Source organism: Lethenteron reissneri, chromosome 8, assembly GCF_015708825.2.
Source record: "Lethenteron reissneri isolate LAM-NWPU_2019-01 chromosome 8, ASM1570882v1, whole genome shotgun sequence".
NCBI classification, from domain to species: Eukaryota; Metazoa; Chordata; class Hyperoartia; order Petromyzontiformes; family Petromyzontidae; genus Lethenteron; species Lethenteron reissneri.
Window position 1 is genome coordinate 7,497,439 of NC_083786.1, and position 20,436 is coordinate 7,517,874.

General features: G+C 49.2%; 1 protein-coding gene across 2 annotated transcripts; it reads left to right on the plus strand.

The window, feature by feature from the left end:
• Positions 1-1,977: 1,977 nt before the first annotated feature.
• PAF1 (PAF1 homolog, Paf1/RNA polymerase II complex component) lies at positions 1,978-19,565 on the plus strand. Of its 2 annotated transcripts, none has more exons than XM_061581429.1 (15): positions 1,978-2,068; positions 4,047-4,079; positions 4,312-4,404; positions 6,724-6,845; positions 7,074-7,140; positions 8,197-8,298; positions 10,105-10,210; positions 10,341-10,409; positions 11,413-11,516; positions 12,054-12,170; positions 12,925-13,053; positions 13,712-13,823; positions 15,208-15,292; positions 15,839-16,096; positions 17,062-19,565. In XM_061581429.1, the coding sequence occupies exons 1-15, from the start codon at positions 2,025-2,027 to the stop codon at positions 17,250-17,252; spliced, it is 1,632 nt and encodes a 543-aa protein (XP_061437413.1). In that variant the 5' UTR covers positions 1,978-2,024; the 3' UTR covers positions 17,253-19,565. The 2 variants fall into 2 exon arrangements, with proteins under 2 accessions (XP_061437413.1, XP_061437418.1); XM_061581434.1 differs by having other exon boundaries at positions 2,022-2,068; positions 4,050-4,079.
• Positions 19,566-20,436: the final 871 nt, after the last annotated feature.

Below are 20,436 nucleotides of genomic sequence, written 5' to 3' on the forward strand. Positions count from 1 at the left end.
ATTTCAGGGCGGGTAGGATTGCACAGTGGTGACGCTTGTGCTATATAACAGCAAGCCGGACATGGGTTCGATCGCCGACTCGGGCGCTTTTTTGTGCGGAGTTTGTATGTTCACCTTCCGCTGTTCTGGGGTTCCTTCAATAGCTGCACAAAATATCCCTGCAATGTAACTGGTATTTGGAAACATGCGTTTGGAGTATTTGGCTGCGATAAAATTCCACGTGATAAGCCACTATCTTTGAGCAATTATTTTTGATATCCAGGTCGCCTCTAAAAAATAGCTATATAGCTCAGTGGGCCGTATCTGGTAAAATAAAAAAAAATAGTTTAGTATTGGCCATGCATCCCAATGCTGAAAAAGTACATGCAGATTACTCAATTGAGACCACACACAGCAGCAACATCGTCACCCTACTGCGACAACTTGACAGGACCCTCCTGCAACGAAAGTCTTGAGACTCTGTGAGGCTTTCCTGGGTAAACTAGCGGAATAATTTTTTAAAAAATAGCGTCCAATGAAAATAATATGCAGGAATTGTTTGGAATAAGTTGAAGAGAATCCAGGAAAACCAACAACTCAATCGAGGGGGATCAACGCTCACATCTCCGCACAGATAGATTAATTAATCCACTGCTGTACTACCACCTCGCATACAATGAGACTTAGAAACGATACAAGCAAGAAATCATTGATTGCATACCCTGCAGTAATACGTGTAATTTATACTTAGCAGTAGTATAAATTACTAAAAAGTAGTATAAATTGCGTTGTAAATAAATAATCGATTCTTACACGTAAGATTCGATGATACTTAAGCATAAAATAATCGACAGATAGTTACAGGCATCTCGTAATTCAACTAATTTCCTTAATTTAAGATCACGGTTCCACTCAATAATCGATTCAAACAAATACTGTGGCCAATGTAGCGGCCTCTGGTGGCTGATGTGATCAACCCGTGACAGTGCTGCACACGATACGACACACACATAAACAAACACGCGCATCAAAATCAATCGATTATTTTCACCCGCGATTCGATCCGTGTATTTCGAGATCAAGTACTCGATTTTAATAGGTAGCCATCGATTGATATGTGAGCCTTGTGCAGTTCAGTGATTAATTTGCACGTCATTCGATCTATGTACAATATTGGGAGAGAAAATAAGTATAACCCGTAAAAACAAAGTTTTTCACTCTAAATCCTTTATATGCGTCGTGGCTAGAGTCCTCTCGTCCTCTGACTTGAGATGGCTGCCACCTATGGGTCAGATGATTGTCTGCCAGTATTAAGCAATTGGTAATTAAATATTAAATTTGTTTTCCCTAAACAGTGTAAAATTTTGGAATTTTTTTTTTCACGAACATTAATTGTCTCGCACAACGAGTCTGTGTGCAAAATGTCAGCTCGATTGGATCACGGGAAGTGGGTTAAAAAACGACCGAAAGGTTTGCACGGTCGTAAGCAAGCAAGCACGCAAGCAAGCAAGCAAGCGAACTTAATATAAAGGATTTAAAAACCTCACATTCAGTCAAGAAGTGAAACATATAAACAGAACAACGTTTCGGCCAATGGACCTTCTTCATGGTACACAAACATTTTGTTAAGGACCATTTCCCGAAAAGTCGCCTATTACATCCATCCATAATATAGGGGGTTTTTTGGGAGTTAGATCGCGTAAATATATAAATGTGTCGTTAACCCCGCCACCATCCGACGCAGCCAATTGTTAAGGTTTGTCACGTGATCAGAACGTGGCCAATTCGTTACGAGTACAGCGACACCGGTTGTGTGTTGGAGAGCAAATCCACAACATTTACAATCTGAGTATTACACACACGTTTCATTTCAATGCAGCGTAGTGTTGTTAATCGACGCTTCATTTGTGCGCTACTGCAAGCAATCACCGAGTAATCGATGATAATAATCGATTATCATAATCGATTACTCTTAATCGAATCGTCGGTCGATATCGAATCCGTGTTGCTTGCGGTCCCACGTGACCCCACCTTCACAGCCAGCAATGGCGCCGACCATCCAGAGTGCACAGAGAGACGCGGAGTCCAGGTTTGGTTCCCCTCCCGAATTCCCCGAACCCCCGAAACCCCAAATCGAGGGGGGCGCCTCTCGCCGGTGCTCGGGGATACCGCAATGGGGATATAACCTAAAACTTCCCCGGGGTCGCGTTCTCACGGGGTATAAATAGCGACTCGGCCTACGAGGACCGAGGGCGAGGCGCTGCTGGCCTAGAATCGCTGCCGCTTTGCGATGTGCGAACCCGGCGGGGAGACTAGGCGAGCACGCCCCCGTTTTTTCGGTGTCGCAGTTATTGTTCTTTATTATTAATTGCGTCGTTTCGCGTCGATATAATTGACGTGGTTTTATTTTGGCAGGGGAGGTTGTGCGGCGATGTCGGTATCGCGGCAGGGTTGCGTGTGTGGCGATTGTTAAGTTGCGTCTTAGCAGTGGTGGCGTTTGTGTTGTTTTAAATGTGGCTCGGCTGGTGCCGAGAATGATGGAGAAAGTTGGGCTCAGGATTTAAACGTCAACACAGCCAAGGTTGTGTACGGTATTGCAATAAGTTCGCGCAACAATTGGGAGACGCGTCTGTCTCGTCTTTGGTTAAGTCACGTAGAAAGAGAAACTTATAAATTAAATAATAGCATACGACGTTTCGATTGCAACGCAAGCAATCATCATCAGCAGGTCGCTATCTAGAATCGCAGTTGCAGGCGGATCGGAATGATAATTATGACACGTGCGGACGGGAACTGGCAAGTGATGGGAACTTGACAATGAAAAGTAACGTCCCATTGTGCCTCGAGAACAAACGGGTTTTACTTAGGAGCCATCCTTTTAGTACGTACGCATAGAGGGGGGAGGGGGGGGGTGAAACCTCGATAATAATTTGTGTACATTGGCCTTCAAATGAGTTAGTTAGTCCGGCGGTGGACTATCTGTTTGCTTAAACACGTTAATATTATTAATCCTTGATCGTTTTTGCGTGGATTAAATATCGACCGTTCTATAGGATTCGGGGGGGGGGGGGTGTAAAAAGTCCGCGTGCGTACAGGGAGAGGGGAGAGGGATCAAGTTTTGACAGATGTTTGCGTACCTACTAAATCGATGTCCCCATAGCGGTGCGTACTGCCTGCTGTGACGTGGTTTTAGAAATACTTTAATGAACAAAAACAAATAGAGTGTAACAAAAGCTCAAACGACGGCATTGTAATTGAGAGAGACTGCCAGGGGAAAACACGGATTGCAGAACATACGCAGGTTCTAGACAATTTAGAATGTTAGTAGAAAGTCAGTGCGCCTCGTCACAGGACACGTGGCTCGAAGGGAATGATGGCCGATAGTTAAGACTCGTGACGGGAGTGACAGCCAAGGAATATAGAACGCGTGTTAGAGAGGACATCCCCGCGGTGTTGTTTAACGAGACTAAGAATCAAGTCGGAACTCTGGCAGATAATTCCAACCTTTCGCGTTTGAAAACAAGCCCGCCTTAAACCGATATCTGGGAACTACCTCTGAGATCATTTTAAGCGACCTGTAACACCCGTGCTGCTACAGAGAGGGTTGTGTGCGATGCATGACATCAACATCGATATTTTTACATCTCAGTCATTTTGTTGTGGAGCTGGGACCATCAGTTCACAATACGTGAGGCCCCGGTTTAATTACAAGGTGGTTGTTTGGACTTAAATCCAGGTTCTTGGCAGTGGCAAATCAGCCACATTTAGATTCATAGTTGAATTTTGGGTCAAATCGAGTAAGTAAAATGTGTGCTGTAAACCCTCCTCCACCTGACCAAGCCAATGAATAGAGTTGTCACGTGAACACATTTCACTTACACGATCTGACCTAAAAATGCATTATTAAACAATATTGGTCATCAAAGCCTCTGTGTTAAATTCACCTCATAGAGTCCGTGTTTAAATCAAATGTTTTAATCCATTGCACAAATTGATGAAAGTGGATGTGATGTCCTGGCTACACACGTGTGCAGTTTTGTTGTTAACTCTGTCCTTGTTGTGTTCAGTAGGTCGAGTTCACACAGAGGAACTCCAGAGAGGTAAGTTCACCACTTCCTCACACTCAACCTACACAAATAACAAACATCCGTGATAATTTCTGGTCGCGACACATCACGTCCTTTTGCGTCCACATGAAAGTGATACTGGGTGGTCAATCCAGTGAGGTCACTGCAGTGACACTTGTGAAATGTATTACATTCAGCGGTGGATTGACACACGCCTGTGTATATACATCAGTAGTAATCGCGGTTGTTGTGTTTAAATCTCCAGGTCCGGGTTGGTATGCCGAGTCAAATACTGCAACACCCTTCCCGACATCCCTTTTGACCCCAAGTTCATCACCTACCCATTCGAGGCGAACAGGTGAAGTCTTAACACCAGTTTCACATAGCATAACATCCCTTATTAATTGCACTAATAGGTGTGGGTGCAGTGGTTAGCAGATTGCGATGTACATTGGGCGGCTTGCGTTTGATCCCTGGCCAATGCCAGTACGAGTGGTGAGTGATATCTGAACTGGTCCAAGGATACGATGAGGTCGACTCGACCGTTAATTACTATCTGGTGCAAGGCCGTAATTATAATATACTAGCTTTACTCCCCGGCTTCGCCCGGGACTTGGATTCACCATGCCCGGCCGCGTTTGTCTCCCCAGTGGCGATGTTGACACACCACACCACTTACTCGTTTGAGGCTGAGTCGACCTAGGGGAGGTCCAGGACCGGTTCAAATAATCGTCACTGGTGGTGGCCGTGAGCGGGAATCAAACTCGGGTCGCCGGGTTCGTAGCGCAGCGCGCTAACCACGACACTACAATGCGTTATGCTTCTACATGCGCCGGTCACATGACAGATTTGAAATCACAGCTCACTTGCCGTGCAAAAAATATATGCATTATTGAGCTCCCACCCCCCCCCCCCCCCCCCCCCCAAAAAAAAAGACAAAAGTGTGTTTTATAATTTTTGCATGGTGTACAGTCTGGAAAGTACCCACGTGGCAAATTTCAAGTGTGTTGCATGTTGGGAAGTACGCTAAACATTTTGAACAGACACACATACTCACAACTTTGCGTTTTATATATATGAAGATATTTGGGGGGACACATCCCCCCCAATGTTGACTCCATGGCTACAGCCTTGATCTGGAGTAACGTGTTGTTGGTCACACCACCCTATCGTGCACTGTCGTCAAGCCACACTGTCCAACGTGTGAAAGTATGGCCAAGCAACCCCATGACTGAAAGGAGTAGGAAGACCCTCATCCAGCAGTGGAGTGATAATGGACTCTACTGTATGTAATAATCATAACCAGAAATCAATAATAAAGTTCATTGGTTTTTTTACCCTTTTATCTGGCAACAAAACTGACACCTTTTTCTTTTACAAGGAGTCATGTTTGCATTGACCACAATACCTGCGGTTGGAATGCAAAAAACAACACAACTCTGATAATGTATGCACTGTCCTTGGAATTGATTGGTCCACACCCGAGACAGCTTTTCTTAGAGCCTAGTCTCACATGGTGTTGGACCAGATGACGCCAAAAGGCGTCGTAAAAAATAAGGTGTCAGTTTTGTTGCCAGATAAAAGGGTAAAAAAAACAATTATCATTTTGCTACTGGCAAAGGAGGTTCCAATGGAATAATAAGTTATTGATTTTAATAATAAAAGTAGTTTACAGTGATGAATAATTATAAAAAACACAAACACTGAAAAGTGTGCAAAGAAGCATGGAGTGATGCAAGCTTGCAATTACATGTAAATACAGAAAGAGGAACGCATGGATGAAACAGAGGTTAATGATTTTGAAACTATAAAGAAAAGTGGGCTTGGGCAATAAATGTCACTCGAGGGCAGTAATGACGGATGGTTAGAATAAGAATTGTTAAAATAATTATGCAGTGGTCACCAAGGAATGGAATGCTTAAATTTCGATTTAAAGCTTTCGTGACTGCAGGGATTCATCTTCTTGGTTCTTTCGGTAAAGTCACGTAGAAGGGAAATAATAAAATAATAAAAATAAAACATAATACAATAATTCTCACGACGTTTCGGCTGCTTGCGTTGTGGCCGAAACGTCGTGAGAATTATTTTGTTTTATTTTATTATTTATTATTTCCTTTCTACGTGACTTTACCGAAAGAACCAAGAAAATGGAATGCTTCTTAGAGGATGACTACCAAGGAGATGGAGCAATGAAATCGGTTCATGTCCATGTGCTCATGGGAGGTGGCGGCGGATAGGGGAGGCCTTCATCCAGCAGTGGATTTTTTGTGTGTTTAGTTTGTTGTCCTTCCCCCGCACCTCCAATTAGCATGGTTAGCTATGTGTATGGTGCAAAGAGGTTCAACAAACGTGCATTTAGATTATTTTGCTGTTTTCAATTTTCAGATAATAATCCACTTTGTTGAGCTGTCATTTATGACCAGGTTGCTTCTGAAAAATAAGCTAATGGGCTTTACATGTAAAGACATTTTTTGTGTGTGTGTATTTTTAAAGTGATTTGTTGACTTTTCTAACACTTTGCACTCGTATCGTGTTTTTGTATTGTTGGAACGTTCTGACCCTCCCCTACTGTACATCTTTAAAAAATAGCTTTATATCTTGTTGGATTCCTCCAGTATAAATACATATTCTGATACATAAAAGAATAAGCAGGAATTGTAACTGGCGTCCGCTGCAGGTTCGTGCAGTACAAGGCGACGTCGCTGGAGAAGCAGCACAAGCATGAGCTGCTCACAGAGCCTGACCTAGGGGTCACCATCGACCTAATCAACCCTGACACCTACAAGATCGACCCCAATGGTACGCAGCAGTTGTATAAAATCAACAGATTTAATTGTTAGGATAAGTACAAATAGTGAAATCAATCCAGCTGTTATTTTTCATATTTCTCCTAAGACAATGCCATTTTTTTGTTCATATTTTCCTGCCCTTTTCCCCCAAATTACATTTAAACTTGCAAGTGAGCAGTGTACCATGTTGTGTGTTAGATGTGGTCGCGTGATGCAAGTGTGCCTATTCTGTATGCAGCGTACCTGGACCCAGCTGACGAGAAGCTTCTGGAGGAAGAGATCGCAACACCACAGGGATCGCGGAGGTAAAGAGGCCCCGGGAGTCTTTATTCACCTGGAAAAACAAAATCGGACTGAAATTAAATATCTAATTTACACAGTTTGAGCATGCGTGCCACTGCTTAAGTCGTGAAGTAAGATGCAACTCACTTCGAGACGCAACACGGCAACAAGATAAGAGCTCTTCAACCTTAGCCTGGCCATACGTGGGCTCGCCCAAGGGGACACCCCCCGCTCAACCTGGTGCTGCCCCCAGATCATCGCACTCGATGATGCGGACCATGCTTATTCAGGCGGCCTGGCTCGGGACGATGGATTCGCAACACCTGGAGAAACATCCAACACAGCCCCGTTGACGGCTTTGCGACTGCTAACTACGACTACTACCAGAACGTGCACAAGTTAGAGCCATCGTAGGGACTTGAGGACAGCGTGTGGGCTTGGCTAGAACACGTCACGGTTAAAAAGGGATGATGGACGGTGGGCGAGGCTAGCGGCAGTGTGGCAGCCAAGGGAGGAGGGAACGGGAGCCAGAGGGGACGTCCACCGAGGTGAAATCAGCTCATGCGAAGAATCTTGTTTCTATGGGACTCTTTTATGCCAGTATCAAGGGTCCCATAGATATAACTCCTCCACCCGAACCATTAATGCTTTGATATTCGCATTGTTTTTGTGCTGTTCACCTTTTGGTGTTTTCTGGTCTGACACTGTTAAGACAAGGCCATAAAGGAGGCCGTCTCTGGTGTAGGCCAATCAGTTTCAAGGACTATTCTATTTCGGTTTTATAAAACGCTCTTTCCAGGACAGTGCATACGTGAGAAAAGCACGTTGGTTTGCATGTTTGGTGGAACCTGTGATAGGGGTGGTGGTGATGGTGGGAGATGTGTGATTTAATGCAAACTTGATGTCTTGTGATAGGCGTCTATTTGGCGATTGAACATCTCAACACCTCCTGTATTCTTTCCGAAATGGTAAAGCCTATTTATTCTTTCATCATGTGGGTGCTAGGTTAAACGTTGCATCGCAGGTTCATGAGAATTGGTGATGGCTTCACCCGGCAGTGAACTGTTTCTACTTTGCAGGTCCCAGCAGCATGCGAAGGTGGTGCCGTGGATGAGGAAGACGGAGTACATCTCCACCGAATTCAACCGTTACGGCATCAGCAACGAGAAGCCCGAGATCAAGTGAGTTTCTGCTGCCCCTTCACAGGCCCTCGGTTCACACACACACACCGACACACACCGACACACACCACTCCCCGGCTTAAAACTCACTGATACACGTAGAGGGTTGTGACGGACTGACACAGTGAGTGGCTTGTCCAGAAAGATTCTGTAAAGGGTTAGAAAGATGATCATTGCTCCTCCGTATAAAATGCTGAAGCATCGCATAGTTATATCAAAATGAGAATCTTGATTTATCCTGGAGGAATCCGATGAGCTGTGAAGCTCTTTTTGTCAGATGTCCTGTATACTGGCAGGTGGTACCGACCAACACTCTTGGCCCATGGGCTAAATTATTTGATTTACTGTGGCCTTAAAAAGAAAAGTATAGAACAGGTGCAGTTTCAAACAAAGTTTCAGTTTCATTTATTTGGTATAGCCCCGTGAGCCATTCAGCTCTTGAATCGGGTGCAACCGCAACAAACAAAAACATGAACAAGACAACATCTAAAAGTGACTGCGCAAACAGAAAAATCCAGGAAAAACCAGCAAAAGTCTTCCAGAAAAAAGCACCGTACACCGACGCTGTGTGCAAAAATCCCAGTAGGATGCAAGTCAAACAACAACCACAAGACAACTTAGATTAAAGCCACCAGTCTAACTCCGTACTACAACAAACAAACATGGCCAAACCAAAAAACTTTTCGAAATCACCCAAATAAAGCCATAAAAGCAATGTAACAGTGATCATAGCAGTGATAGAGAGGGCCCTTCATAGCACATGAATTGGAGAGGCCAGAGAGGTAGTGGATAACAGTTGGAGACTGCCCTTTACACCATTGGGCCTGGATGAGAAATCAGTGTTAATTCTAGATTTGAAGCTTTCATGACTGCAAGGATTCATATTCTTAGGTTTTTTCGGTAAAGTCACGTAGGTAAAACATTAAAATTAATAAAAGTCAAATAAAATAAAAATCACGACGTTTCGGAGGCAACACAAGCTTCCGTCTTCAGGTGTAACCGTCACAGCCACGACAGCTGTATTACTTGTATTACTTGATACAGCTGTCGTGATTTTTATTATTATTAATTTTAATGTATTACTTGATACAGCTGTCGTGGCTGTGACGGTTACACCTGAAGACGGAAGCTTGTGTTGCCACCGAAACGTCGTGATTTTTATTATTATTAATTTTAATGTTTTACCTAAGTGACTTTACCGAAAAAACCTAAGAATAAATCAGTGTTAAGAATATTATCCTGATGAGCGGTTGTTGTTGTTCTCGACGTGCGTGTGGAGTTTTTGTGTTGCTCGTGCTTTGTGCAGCGCACCGCCAATGCAGCAACAATGCCGCTGGATAATTTGTTCGACTCCGTTTGAGCTGCATTGGCTTCCGATTGCTGAACGAATACATTGTAAGGTCGCGCTCGTTACACGCAAAAGTGCTCGCCACAAATTAACCAAAATACCTGGCTGATCTCGTCAAGGAGGATAAACCATCACGCATACTCCGGTAATCCTCGCAGCGGCTTTTGGCGAACCGCCGAACAAAGATGGACACTGCATCGCGTGCTTTCAGATGTGCTTCTGCGGCCATCTAGAACGCTTTTCTGATGAGGAAGCCACTGGAGCTATGCACTTGTAAATCTAAACTAAAAACGGTTTTTATTTAGAACTGCTTTTTGTGTTTAGTTTGTTGTCCTTCCCTCGCACCTCAGATTAGCACAATTGGATATGTACTGTGCGAAAGAAGTTCAACATACATACTAAACACTCCCGTCTTTTCCATGCGTTATGCTAACCTGCCCTCCCTCCCGTGACGGCAGAATCGGCGTGTCCGTCAAGCAGCAGTTCACAGAGGACGACATATACAAGGATCGCGACAGCCAGATCTCCGCCATCGAGAAGACCTTCGAAGACGCCAAGAAGGAGGTGCTGTGCCCCCTCCCCCCTACCCCCCCACGTCGCTGGCGACGATTGAGAGCGATTTGGAAACTAACGGAGTAACGCATTCGTTCCATTTGAGATTGATCTCCCTCCTGTGTCTCCTTCGCCCTCACAGATCGAGGCGCATTACAGCAAGCCGCGGGTCGTCCCTGTGGAGGTCATGCCAGTCTTCCCGGATTTCAAGGCAAGTTGTGGAAGAGAGATGTGTTTTGCCAGTTTCGTTGTACGGTGATGCGGAGGCCTGGACGTTGCTTCGAGCTGATTTGGATCGGCTGCGGTCCTTCCATACGCGATGCCAAAGACGGCTTTGTTGACAGCCGATGGTTCAACTTGGTCAGAAATGTGACCGTTGCACCTGCAGCCGGTCTCCTCGCGATCGAGAGCTTCGGTCGAGGGAGGAGACGGCTGCCACTTTGCGGATACGTCGCCCCGTCTTGACACGCAAACTCCAGCAGCAGATTGCGCACTTTGGTTCGGGGTCAACGTTCGAAGTGAAGAGTGCGACCCTCAAAGGAATGGCGCCGCTCCCATGGTCCCCCCCCCCCCCCGCAACCCCTCCCCCCCCCGAGATCCGCGGATCAAACATACCGCTTGAGACACCGGTGCTAGACGGCAGCAAGAACAGTTGATGCGAATGCTGTCGCAAGAGGTCACACGTTTGGCGAATCGGTCCTTCGCTGACGATGCGTGATGAATGTGGAAGAGTTAATTTGCATTGAGACCGCGCGAGAACGTTTACACACCCGTGGTGTGACCCTCGGGGAACGAGCCCCGGCACCACCACCACCACTACCACCACCACTACCACCACCACTACCACCAAAGATGCTCTGGGACTCGGTGACGCGGTCCTGCGATTAATCTTGCAAAAAATGCCGTATTTGGCTGTTGTCCGGCGAACAGTATTCCTGTTAGCAAGGTGGGTGAGTAAACTGCTGCCCCCGTATGCGTGATGTCCGCTTGTGCGGGCCATTCTCTTAACATGATGGGGGTCGTGCTTGCTCTGCCAGATTTATCAACGGATTCTTCTTCTTCTTATGACGCGACAGTTAACAGAATCGTCGTGACAGGGACGAAGACAAAGCGTTTCAGTATAGATGGGTCGTTTAATACAATTATAACAATAATACATTTATGCAATAATTGTCTGTGTTTGCCGCCCCCCCCCCCCCCCCCACCTCCTGCAGATGTGGATCAACCCGTGCGCTCAGGTCATCTTCGACTCGGACCCGGCACCTAAGGACATGCCCGGGACGACGGCCGTGGAAACGATGTCGCAGGCCATGATCAGGTACGCCGCGTGTTGATCCGTAGGGCGTGGCGGTGGAAGATGTGATCGGAGTGGGGGTGGTGGTGATGGCGGTTGTGATGCTGTCAAAGCAAGTTTATTTTTGTTTACACATGCAGCACCTTTCTGGCACAAGTCTGCCACTCAAAGCGCCATCACAATCATACTGAAACACAAAATCTGAAAATTCAAAAAAATATGAAAATGTGTATATATGTATATTTACATACTATTTTTCGTTGTTTAAGATGTAAAAAAAACAAAAGCAAGTTGTGGCTGCGAGTTAGTTGTTGGTCGTGGAAGATGTGATCGGGGTGGGGGGGGGGGGAGGTGGTGATGGGGGTGGTCAAAGTGATAATGGTGGCGGCCGTAATGGTCGTGGCAGTAGGGGTGGTGGATGCCTACACGCCCCTCGGTAAGGAAGCGCTCTCCATCTGCTGCATTGGGCAGTCGACCGCTAAACCCGTCGGCAGCGTTACTCGCCGAGCGTTGATTGTCGAGCCGTCCGTCGTGCCTTGACCGTTGCCTTGACCTCCCCAGGGGCATGATGGACGAGGAGGGAAACCAGTTTGTGGCGTATTTCCTGCCGTCGGAAGACACGATGCGCAAACGCAAGCGCGACTTGGACGAGGAGCTGGACTTCATGGCCGAAGAGGAGTAAGGATATTTTCGTTTTTTTACTTTTACTCGTGCTTTCCAAGCACGGTTAAAAAGCGTTGGTGCATTAACTCCGTCCGTCTCTCTGTCTTTTTGTAATGCAGGGAGGGTGAGGGTGGAGGGTGCATGATAACTCCCAGAAAACGATCAGATAAGAATGAAACTCCAGGCCAAATTTCGATTTAAAGCTTTCGTGACTGCAGGGATTCATCTTCTTGGTTCTTTTATTTTTATTATTTTATTATTTTCTTTCTACGTGACTTTACCGAAAGAACCAAGAAGATAAACTACAGGCCATTAATAAAAACTGAAAAAATTACCAAAGATCACTAAAAACTGAAAAAATTACCAAAAACCGAAAAAAACCCAAAAACACTAAAAACTGAAAAAATACCCCAACACCACTAAAAACTGAAAAAATGACCAAAAACCGAAAAATACCCCAAAACAACTAAAAACAGACGAAAATACCCCAACACCACTAAAAACTGAAAAAAATGCCTTTGTGCTTGTTCGCCTTTTGGCGTTCTCTGCTCTAACAGTGTTGAAGGCAAGGCCACAAATCGAGCCGTCTCTGGTCTACCCCAATCAGTCTCAAGGGCAATGCGTGTTTAACCGCAAGCATGATGTGCGGTTAAAGCAGACTCGATGATGCATTGCAATAGGTGTCTGGTTGGTGTCGGAACGTCTAAACGAGCGTGGTGGCAGTCGTCGTAGCAATGACGCCCTCCTCTTCGCGGCCGTGTCCCCGCAGTTACGAGTACCGCATGGCGCGCGAGTACAACTGGAACGTGAAGAACAAGGCGAGCAAGGGCTACGAGGAGAACTACTTCTTCATCTTCCGGGAGGGCGACGGCGTCTACTACAACGAGCTCGAGACCAGGCGAGCACGAATCCCCCCCCCCCACCCCCTGTCTTGATTGTCTCTGCGTCCGTATGTCCCCTCTGTCCCCTCTGCCTGCCAGTTCATGGAAACCCATTGCGTGTCTTCTCGTCCATCTCACTGCTTGCCAGGTTGTCCGTCTGTCCACCGTTACATCCGTCAATTTGTCTGCCTGCCTGCCTGCCTGCCTTCTTTGTCTGCCCCTTTGTCTGTCTGGTCTGCTTGCCTGCCCATCTGTTTGTCCATCCCTCTGTACGTGTGCCTAATTACCTGTCTGCTCATCTGTCCACGCGTCCGTGTGTATGTGTTAATGGGGTCGCAGTGTAGCTGTTAGCGTGCTGCATTACGAACTCGGGAGACCCAAGTTTGATTCCTCACTCGTTGCCAACACCAGCAATGATCTTCTGAATCGGTCCTGGGCCTCCCATGGGTCAACTCAGTCTCAAACGAGTACCCAGTGCGATGTGTAAACATCGCAAAGGCGGCCGGGGGCGTGGTTCTAGCCACCCACCCCCTCGTGTGCCGTTCCGGCCTTCGTAGGTGTTCGCTAACAGCGCTTGCCCCCAAAAGTCTGTTCAGGCTATAGGGGGGTGGGGTGGGGGTGTGGATTTCCGTGGTTGTGCTAATGGAAAGTGTGTGGCTTTGTGGCTTCGTGCAGAGTGCGGCTGAGCAAGCGGAGGGCGAAGGCCGGGCAGAGCGCGCAGACGAGCGCCAACACGGTGCTCGGCGTGAGGCACCGGCACATGAACGAGAAGGAGCTCGAGGCACAGGTGCGTGGGCAGGGGTGGGGGTGGGGGCAGGTGCGTGGGCAGGGGTGGGGGTGGGGGCAGGTGCGTGGGCAGGGGTGGGGGCAGGGGTGGGGGCAGGGGTGGGGGCAGGTGCGTGGGCAGGGGTGGGGGCAGGGGTGGGGGCAGGTGCGTGGGCAGGGGTGGGGGCAGGGGTGGGGGCAGGTGCGTGGGCAGGGGTGGGGGCAGGGGTGGGGGCAGGTGCGTGGGCAGGGGTGGGGGCAGGGGTGGGGGCAGGTGCGTGGGCAGGGGTGGGGGCAGGGGTGGGGGCAGGTGCGTGGGCAGGGGTGGGGGCAGGGGTGGGGGCAGGTGCGTGGGCAGGGGTGGGGGCAGGTGCGTGGGCAGGGGTGGGGGCAGGTGCGTGGGCAGGGGTGGGGGCAGGTGCGTGGGCAGGGGTGGGGGCAGGTGCGTGGGCAGGGGTGGGGGCAGGTGCGTGGGCAGGGGTGGGGGCAGGTGCGTGGGTGGAGGGGAGGGGTGGGAGAACGGTGAGTGAAGGCTTTGGGCTCGGGGTTAGAGTTGTCGTCGTTGAGAAGCGGGTCTCTTGCGCTCACTGTGCGTGGTGCCATCTGCTGGTCGTCTCGGTCAGTCAAGGTCAGGGTCAGTCGTGTGACCTCGTGACAGCGGTGAGCACTTCAGCACTCGGCGCGAATGCCTCGGAAGTGCACATAGCCTGGCACCACAAGCGCCGCAGCGACGTCGCCGCCACTCGTGGCGACTGTTGTAGCGAGTAGACCTCCTGGGGACGCTGCCATGGCGGGGTAATGGTTCGCACAGCGGACTTGCAACCCCAAAGGTCGCCGGTTCGATTCCATCTCTCCTGGCGTGGCTGTTGAAACAATAGGTGCAAGTTTTTAGTCTCTGCACACAGCAGTATAAATTGCTTCACCACAGATAGTCTACGGTCGGTAGGTCACGTGTGGTGGGCTAAAGTGTGGGGGGTATTCCTGCCCACCTCTTCCAAAACCTCTCGCCAGTGTTGCAAATGGGCCGCATGCGGAATCAGAATCTTTATCTCAACTGGAGGAATCCCATGAGCTATGCAGCTCTGATTCACAGATGTCCAGTGGGGGCGGGTCAGCAAGTTACATCAACAAACGATTGGAGTGCAAAATGGAGAAAGGGCACGCAAGTCATAAATCATTTCACGCCGATTTGGGCAAGATGGCAAATTAACAACAATCCAAGACCCACAGCAAGACAACACAACACGCAGTGTCTCAATTAAATTGCATATTGAAATATAACTATCCGTACACGGGGTGAGAGAGGGGTTATAAGGTTCAGAGTTACAATACCTTCCGGAACGCCCTCTAGTGGAGCGTTGGTGTGACGTGGAGTGTTGACGCTGGCGCCCCTTTGCTCCGTGCAGGAGGCGCGCAAAGCGCAGCTGGAGAACCACGAGCCGGAGGAGGACGAGGAGGAAATCGAGCCCGACAAGGAGAATCGCGAATCAGGTGCGTGACCGTGATGATGATGATGGTGGTACGATGATGGTGGTGATTGTGATGATAATGATGGTGATGATTGTGATGATGATGATGGTGGTGATTGATGATGATGGTGGTGATTGTGATGATAACGATGGTGGTGATTGTGATGATAATGATGGTGGTGATTGTGATAATGATGGTGGTGATTGTGATGATAATGATGGTGGTGATCGTGATGATAATGATGGTGGTGATTGTGATGATGATGGTGGTGATCGTGATGATAATGATGGTGGTGATTGTGATGATAATGATGGTGGTGATCGTGGTGATGATAATGATGATGGTGATAATGACGGTGATGATAATGATGACGGTGATAATTGTAATGATGATGGTGGTAATGATGGTGATTGTGATGATGATAATGGTTGTGGTGGGGGGGGTGGTGGTTGTGACATTGACAGTATTGGTTATATTTGTGATCGTGGTGTTGATAACATTCGTAACACCAACCAAGATGATAACATTAACCATGTTGATGTGTGGGGTTGGGGGGCGATTCCGCAGGCGCGGAGGATCGCGCTAGCGGCGACGAGAAATCTGACAGCGACCGCGAGGATGACGCGGAGGAGGGGGCCACAGCGGGCAGGGGGACGCCCCCCGCGGGGGGCAGGAAGGGCGAGGAGGAGGAAGGGGGGCGGGCGAGGAGCAGGAGCAGCAGCAGCAGCAGCAGCAGCGAGAGCGGAGACGACCGGCAAGCGAGGGAGGCGCGAGACGAGGAGGAGATCTTCGGCAGCGGCATCGACGACAGCGACAGCGACGAAGGTCGGTGTGGGGGGGGTGGGGGGGTGGGGGGACGACACACGAGGCCGTGCGCGCCTGTGTGTGCGCGGAATGGCGGCCGCGCTAACCGCTGCCAACCCTGGCGACCCGAGTTCGATTCCCGCTTACAGCCGGTGACGATTATCTCAACTGGTCCTTGGCCTCTGCTGGGTTTGACTCGGCCTCAAATGAGTACCTCGTGCGTGCGGCGTGTAAACATCACCACTAGGGGAGACAAAGGCGGCCGGGCGTGATGCTGGCCACCCGCTCCCTCATGCACTGTCTTGGCCTTCATAAGTGCTGGCTCGCGGCACTTGCCCCGAAAGTCTGTTAAGGCTATAAGGGGGTTCTTTGTCTGGTCTGCATGTGTGTGCGTGTGTGTGGGCAGCGGTTGTGCAAGGGTAGCACTCGCAGCAAATACCAGTGACGATTATCTGAACCGATCCTGAGCCTCCTCTACATTGACTCAGCCTCAAATGAGTACTTGGCGTGATGTGAAAACATTACCACTGGGGAGACAACTGTGGCTGGGTGTGGTGCTAGGCACCCACCTCCATCAGGTGCCTTTCCAGCCTTCATAGTGCTTGCTAACAGCATTTGCCCCAACAGTCTGTTAAGGCTATAACGGGGGGATTATTTTTTTTCTTCATGGAAGTGGTTATATCGCACTGCGCTTCAAACCCCGCGACCCGAGTTCAATTCCCGCTCACGACCAACACTTGACAATTACGTGAGCCGGTCCTGTTGCTGTACGTGCATGGTAACAACTGCTTTCGTACCGTACCCAGCTGACCGTGCCAATCGGAGGTGCGATCGATACGCACGCGGCCTATAATCCCGCAGCAAGGGCTGACGGATCACGAATGCCTCTGCACTTCTTTCCCGTGGCCGTCGTGGTCGCCATGTCCGCTGGCAGCACAGCACGTTGAATCCCTCTCGCTCTGTCCGTCTCGTGCGCGCCGGAACAGGGGCTGAGAGCGGACAAGGGAGCGACAGCGACGGAGGAGCCGGCGGCGACACTCGGAGGAGCGGCGGCGGCGGAGCGAACAACAACAGCGGTGGCGGTGGCGGCGGGAGCAGCAGCAGCAGCGGGAGTAGCAGCAGCAGCAGCAGCGAGGCGGGGTCGGACGCCAGCGAAGCAAGCGACGACGACAACTAAGGGCAGCTCGGCAATCCTCATCGTCGTCGTCACGAAGAGGCCGCCGTCTTCCGCAGGTTGATGGCGAGAGTCCCCTGGCGTGCCGAGCCGCACCCTGGCAGTGCAGTCGCACCGCCTGCACACCTCGCCCGACAGCGCACCGTTCCTTCCGCCCGTCAGCCTGGACGTTACCACCCGGGGTGGCGCAACTTTCGCGGTGCCGCTTTCATTCTGCGTGGAAACGGTAACGGCGAATTGTGTGCGATAACCACTGGAAATGAGTGGGCGTTGGAGTAATAAATGGGTACCACTAGCGCTTTGTTAACTTGGTGTTGGTACCGATTTCTGCTCTGGCTCGGTGGACTATTGTTGATTTGCTTCGCCATGGAGCGTAGCTGCGATGCCCAACGCAGCCCATGTTAGAACACGCTAGGATCACGGCGGCACGTGCGTTCCATCTACAGCGCGTGTCAGAATAGGGGGGGAGGAAAGCCCATCACAATCGTTGCAGGGTGGTTTCTAGTTCACCATTTTTGAAGTCTATTGAGGGTAGCTGTTGTTCCGAAGAAAACCTGTCCGACTCGCGAACTGGATTAAAATTCACTTGCAGCCCCCTTCGTGCGATCTGCTTCTGGATAGAGGGGGGGGGGGCCCCCTCTCGATGCCACGCGAGTCATTAAGGCGTTGTTTGACCGTGCTTTGGCAAAGTACGTTCCGTGGCCAATCCATCGATCTTGATTGCAGCTATTCGAAACAGAACTGTTAACAAAAACCATCTAATCACCACGCAGGTGGTGGTGGCCATTAACCAGAAACCACTGCGTTTTGGGAGAATAAAAACAAAACACCTCTAACCTACTGCAAATGAAAACGGAGGCAGTTGAGATTCGAAAAAGTTTAGCTACGTCTCCTGTCTGAACGTGAACGTAGTCATGGTGGTCATCGTTGGTTCAATTTCAAAAGTCTAGGGCCAGACCCCCGCGCATGTTGATAAACAGATTAAATGTGCAGCGCATCGGCCATGTTCGATCCACTGCATCTGACCTGCACAAGCAGATTGACGCTCCATCTCCTCGTCAGGAGTGCTTCCAGAAACGCTCCATTCCTCGGCTGGCCGCTCCCATTATTCTTAACCATAGCCTCCAAGAAGAGTTGGGGAGGCCTTCATCCAAGTGGATAAAGCGTGGCTGATAAATAACAAAAAACTGCATTAATTTGGACCCCATTCACTATTGAATCAATAACTATTCGTCACCACTGTGAAAACAACCACCAATCGCATCCATTGACGTCTACGCTAATTAAGTGAACGCCACACTCAATTTGGGGCAACACCAAAGCAAGAAATCACCCGCCCCCCCCCCACTGGCAGACTGCTGCACAGTCACCTCGTGCTGCACAGGGACAGCTGCCACCTCTGGGGGGGGGGGGGTGCCCCTTTGCCCCCCCGCACGTTGAGCTGCCGCCACGTCATGCTCCGAGGGTGTTTGGGAAAATGCTTAATTAGAAACAAAATCGGTTATTATTTCAGGAGATTGAGTCTAACCATCACCGGTCAGAGGCCAATGCAGTTGCCACCATACTTTCACAGGTCGTGAAAGCATTGAATGATGGAAAAACCAAAGGCTTTACCCCTTTTCAGCAGAAACAGGGAGGCGTTTAGATGTTCCAACCCACCAAGGGAGACCTGTCACAAGGCACCGAGTGTGCATTAACCACGTGCATTTGGTAAACCGTGCAAAGAAATATGCGTTGACAATGCACGGTCCTTGAAACAGGTATGGCCTGGACCAGCGTCTTATTTTATGAGCTGGTCGAAGTACTACCGACCAAAGGACACCAAGAGGCAAACACACAAAGCAACCACCAAAGCCTTACTAGTTGGGGTTAAGCAGTTCTATGTAGGTCTTGATACTGTCTTAAAGGGCCCCATATCCTTAAAATTGTTCACCTTCATTAGGTCTATAACACCCAGAGCAAGGATCGGTGCAGAGAAACCTCAAAGGTTTCCCGCACCTCCGATTAGCACGGTGTGCTACGTACGGGCTCGGGGTTCCAGTTGACCTGTTGCACAGGCGGGTCGCTTGCTCACTCAGCGTGTGTTGGCGCCATCACGAGTGGACGTGACCTAAACCAGCCGTGTGCTTGGCAAGGAGCAGAGAGGCGTGTAAAAATATGTTGATATTACTTTACGCAAAGTCAACGACTTAGTGGGCGAGTGATTGCTAGGACTCTTTTTTTATGTAGAGTTGACCATTCAAGTTTCTCGTGTATACCAAGCCTGTCTATATTTTTAACTTGTGCCGAGAGTTTAATAAAAATTGTTTTAAGCCATGCAAAGCCATCCTGTGTTTGTCTGGGAAAACATCCCTTTAATTGGGGGGAGGGTACTGAAATGCTGCTACCACAGGGTGACAGCACACCAGGGCTTGCCATCCACAGGCCTGTCCGTCGGATTCCTTCTCCCAGCGTTGTTGAACAAATCGACATGCTTCTACTTTTTAGTTTGTGGTCCTTTCCCTGCACCTATGATTAGCAGTTGGTTCCGTACGCCGCAAGAGTTCATACACAAATCCTCTGCCCACCTGTCCACCCAAGTGTGTACACCAGTCGATCGGCAGCTCGCATTTGGGTTACTCCCACTTCTTCCAAGGGACTTGGTCATGGCACATGCCTGTGATCCAGCAGTAGAAGAAGAGGGTTAGTGGATCGCACAATGCTGCGAAACATCCTTCCCACGGGTGCAGAGGTCACCAAAGGTATGATAGCAAGTCAACTAAATATCTATGGGCATAGCGTGTTGGTGCCCCCCCCCCCCCACCTCGTGCAAGACCTGGGGTTTCCTCCCCACCGTGTATAAAACAACTCGGCTTCAATTTTATTTAGAGCAGTAGCAGCACCGTTACTAAAAAGACATTGTACTCACCGCATAGAACTAGCGACACGACCGCACTCTGATATCCGGCGTCAAACTGCCACACACACGCTTCTCGCACCTGGGAGCCACGGCACTTGTTATGACCGGAAGACATGCCCGTAAAGTTATCTAATTAAAAACCCAATGAAGCAGGACCATCTTGAAAAAAAGTTCAAGAGGGTCGGTGTGGCTTTCATGGATAAACAATTTATTGTATTTGTAGAACGTTTGGAGTGTAGTAAACAGGACATGCCAACGAGGTGGGGTTCAAGTGCTCTGGGTGGAGGA